A 4623-nucleotide genomic window follows, 5' to 3' on the forward strand; every position below is an offset into this window, starting at 1 on the left:
TAAAGCCTGCAAGTGACGTCGCTAGCGGAAGCGCAAGTGTCTGAGAGTGCAAGTCTGAGAATGCAAGTCTGAGAGTGCAAGTGCGAGGCTGCAGCCAGACCCTTCTTGCTTTTGTGTGTGTGTGTGTGTGTTCAAATCATTGTGCAGCAGTAGTAGTAGTGTGAGGAGAAAGGGGTCATTTCTCTTGAGCATGTGTCTGCTGTAAAATACTAGCATTACAGTGCCATCTGCTGAGGGCATATATACAGATGAAGACTCTCCAAAAAAGAAATAAATAAATAAAATTCACTGAGTGATGTTTATCAAAATCAAATGACAATGACAGGAATGTATAAAAGTTAACAATAATCAGATTTCCAATTTAAATAATGACAAAATAGGCTACAATAAAATAGACAAAACAAAAACAAAAAAAAAATGAAAATCTATAAGGGTATATTTTTTTGTATTTTTGAAAGAAATTCAATACAGCAAGTGTTACTATGCTTTTTATTTCAAAACACAGTATACAAAGGCTTTATGTGAATGAATGTGAATTGGAAAAGTTTGAAGATTTAGACTAGGCTACACCTTATTTTGTGAGCTGATATAAAAATATGACAAAATATGCAAAAAAAAAATATTATTTTTTTCTGAAAAGTTACTGTCGCATCCAGTTACTATACATATGAATGAAAGTTGGTGATTAAAATATTTAACAAATTTAAAAAAAAATCTGTAAAAAGATAAATACGCTAAAAAAAATTTATTTTAATTTATTTATTGTAGAGTGTTCAGTAAAATTAGTTCATGATAGATAGATAGATAGATAGATAGATAGATAGATATGTTATATAAAAGTGTCTATATGGACTGATTAGAGAAATAAGCAGGTTAATAATAAAAAACGTCCCAGCAATTTTGTAAAGAACTAATTTACACGCCGGACAAAGTCGCAGATGTTCAGATAGGCACAATCTTCATTTGCATAGTGGCCCCCTGCTTGACTTGCCTGTATCCGTCTGTCTACTCTCACGACCCGTCCGCTCAACCCATAATTCCCAGCGTCGACACAACATGGAAGAGGCCAACAGCTGCAAGAGAACAATGTTTTGGCTGTAAAGTAACTCAAAGAATCGAGCGCCGGGATTCATTTGAATGCTACGAATCGGCCGTGGTCATGTACAAGTAAGTGGGATTGCGTTTGTACTATTTATTTGTGCCCGAGGTTTTAAAGATGAGGGATTGCGCACGGCTGAAAGCTCCAAATGAAATCACAACTGCTCAAGCGAGAGATGCGTTTCAGCGCCGAGCATCATTGTTTCTGCTACCTGAGACTGAGGCGATTAAAGCGCTTTTAGCAAAAAATTAAATCTACATTTGCAGGCGTACACATATACCAATCTCAGTGTGCTCTTTACATCGCACTTATCGCCGCATATTCACGGCGGATTGTTTTACTGTTTGTGTGCTATAATTAGTGATGGTGATGAATGGTCACGATATATCTATCACTCGTGTACAGGGCAAGTACGAGAAAGGCGACAAAATTGCAGCAATGCAGTTATTATCAAAGAAACTACACGGGAAGCGCGATTCTCCGTGTATCCGGCTTCGTTTGTTATGGGGGCATTATAGCACATCGCATGCCGTGTGGAGATGGACAGTTAGCAGTAGCTCTTTCATCTGCATGCTATTGCTGGCTAGCCCCGTTCGTCACGTAGTTCAACAAAACGCTTAATTTTGGTTGTGTCTTTTAGTTTTTGTCTTTCTTATATAGTGTATTCGTGTGTAAATGTGTCTCTATGTACACACACGAGTTTGTTTAAAATCTGATTGAAGTTCTCGTGTCTTACTCTTTCGCTTTAGTTAACGTTAGCCATTAGCTGCTAATGGAGTCATTTAGATCGAGATGTGTTTGGTAATTGTGATGAACGACTAGATTAGCCGGATTTGATTAAACGGGTTACATTTTACACGGTTCAGCTATGTAATGCATTTAATAATCATAGCAACTATGTGAAATTCATGTATTCGTGTCCCTAAACTTGATATACTTAAAAAAGAAAATCATATGTATTAAAAGACTGAGTTATATCAATAAGATTAAGCAGCTATCCATTAACGTTAGCTGATCACAATAGAGAACAATGCTGGGGCACCCGCAGACTCAGTTTGGACCGTGTTTTATTTTCTGAAAAGGTAATACACTACATATTAAGGGTGTTTAAAGTATTTATTGAAGCAATTTACTGTGTGTTTGCAAAAACTGTTTCAAAGTCGTCCTTTTAATCTCTAATCTAATGATGCTAAAGTTAGCTAAGGGATCATCAAAAAGGACCAATCCGGTATAGGGTTGTGTGTATTTATTTATTTTAACTTGTGCTTATACCAATGGGTAATCAAAACTAAAACAATTTATTATTATTATATTATTATTTATGGGTTGTTGACCCGAATTTGGTTGAAATGATCTAAACACAAGAATCGCCATCATGTCCTGTTATATTTTAAACGGACTAATTAGGCCCTATAGAAATATTTAATATTTCCCCACTTAGACCTTGTATATTATAAATATTCTTGACGATTTAGTAACGACATTAAAGACAAAACGAAGGGTTGCTCTGTTTTATGATTTTGAAATAATACAATGATAGTTTTGAAGTTGCCTATATAATTGGTGGTTTAGTCAGCTTTCATAGCTGCTTCAGTAATAAGGTAAATCACTAGAATATTTCTGACTTTGGAGAGGTCTTTAATTGCCAGTGCACAGCACAGCAATTATGATCTTGATTTTAGAGATATCTGATAACCTCTGGTGTAATACACATTGCAACTTGGAAAACCAATTCAGCAGTAGTGGAACAATTCTCTGATTTTGCTTTGTCATGAAAGCTGCATCACATGATGGCATATCATACACACAATGTGCACAATTCCCTGACTCATCAGCTAGTGTAGTGACCTTATTAATGAAATCAGTTATGTTTATGGATCAGAAATAATAAAAGAAAATGAAGCATTGCACATTATTACACTAATACACTTATTTTCACTAAACCTATATTTTTTTCTATAAATTACTAATCTATTACCCATTAGTATATGGCATCAATCTACTAGATTAATTCATAATTCATCACATATTTTCATGTCTTCATAGCATATTTCATCAATGAACTTTGGCCTGTTGAAGACCCAAGCATGAGTATTATCCAAGACAAGCTAGGCAATGAGTTTTTACGGAACGGTGGCATGGACCCCAACTTTCCCCCCAGCATGATCATGTTCAGCCATTTACCTCCAGTGACCAGTTTCACGCGCCTGACTTCACAAACCTCCATGTCGGATCTGCCCCAAGAGATGATTCTGAAGAAGGAGCGTGACTCTCCTGACCATGGTGGTGGATTTATCCACAGTATGGGTATCAAACAGGAGAAGCTAAGTGAGTTGGATTACCACCTCCCGATGTATGCAACAGGAACTGGAACAGCAGGAGGAAAAAGCACTGATATGCTGGACATGTCGCTCAGCAACCACCAGAATATGCTTTTGCATGACCTAAGCCTTAGTAACGTAAGTCTAGATGATAAATGAGTTATCGATACACCGTGTACTGCATACTGTACTATACTGTCTTTATTTTTTGTTTTTATTTCATGCCATTTTTCTGTGCTTCATTAGCAGTTTTCTGGAAGACTGGGGAAAGACCCAAAAGAATCTGGGCCTAGAAGAGGAAGGAGAGCAAATGGAGAAGGACCAGATGGCAAAGCCAGAAAGAAACAAGGAGATTCTGCAAAGGTATGTATACCCTTTTATCAGTCACTGTGTCATTTAAAACTTTCATAGTTTGTAGGATTTTGAATTGCAAACATTGTGATGTAACTGTCACAATTGGATCATGCACATTCTTTTTAGACTCTTTTGTTTGACAGTGTATGCCAATAGCAGAAATGTAATTGTCTACAGAAGTGTTCGTTTATTTTAGGGGTCGACCGATATGTGTTTTTCAGAGCCGATACTGATTATTACAGATCAAGTAGACCGATAACCGATATTTTCGACCGATATATATGTCTGATGTAAAAATGAAAATGAATGTCAAAATTAAGACTAACAAGGGCTCTGACAAAAACTGCCTTCGCTGGTGTTGGTTGAGTGTAGTACTCCCACACTGCACTTCTTACTCTTGTCTTCCTCTGTGCATCCATCTGCAATAAGGGTAATATAAAGCGAGAGTTAAAAGTGGGGCCACTGTATGCTTCATGATTAAGCCTATGAATACTGTACTGCAGCTAAACAGCTTGGTGAAATGTAAGTATTTGGCTTCAATAATTTACATGTTAGAAATGTATGTGTAATAGCATAACCTCTCATAATTCCTCATTAATTATTTTCTGATGGCTAAAACATAACCTACAATAGTAGAGGTGACTATTCAATTCATCATCTAATGCACATCAATGGATTAACTTAAAAAATGTATATAATAATAATGTGTAAATAATTGTCTTCATAGCTATATTGTAGAAGTTGTTAAGAAGACTGCAACTATTTTCATGAAACTATAACACTAATAGCCTTTTACAGGCACACTTAATTAAATAGCCTATTGAAATGTCTCAATTTTTGTCATCCTAA

At 36.1% G+C, this 4623-nt stretch overlaps 1 protein-coding gene across 4 annotated transcripts in view; it reads left to right on the plus strand.

Moving 5' to 3' along the window:
• The first annotated feature begins 1027 nt into the window (after window positions 1-1027).
• The window catches only part of LOC107704018 (zinc finger protein 281-like), a 10097-nt gene continuing 6501 nt past the window's right edge, over window positions 1028-4623 (plus strand). For 2 of the 4 annotated variants that reach the window (XM_016506844.1, XM_016506847.1), the window contains exons 1-3: window positions 1028-1167; window positions 3146-3558; window positions 3667-3783. In XM_016506844.1, coding sequence (XP_016362330.1) covers window positions 3187-3558; window positions 3667-3783 — 489 coding nt within the window. In that variant the 5' untranslated portion in view covers window positions 1028-1167; window positions 3146-3186. Of the gene's footprint in view, window positions 1168-2117; window positions 2182-3145; window positions 3559-3666; window positions 3784-4623 lie in introns of those variants that run through there. The other 2 variants (XM_016506846.1, XM_016506845.1) reach the window with 2 other exon arrangements.

This window comes from Sinocyclocheilus anshuiensis, unplaced genomic scaffold, assembly GCF_001515605.1.
Source record: "Sinocyclocheilus anshuiensis isolate Anshui unplaced genomic scaffold, SAMN03320099.WGS_v1.1 scaffold1554, whole genome shotgun sequence".
NCBI classification, from domain to species: Eukaryota; Metazoa; Chordata; class Actinopteri; order Cypriniformes; family Cyprinidae; genus Sinocyclocheilus; species Sinocyclocheilus anshuiensis.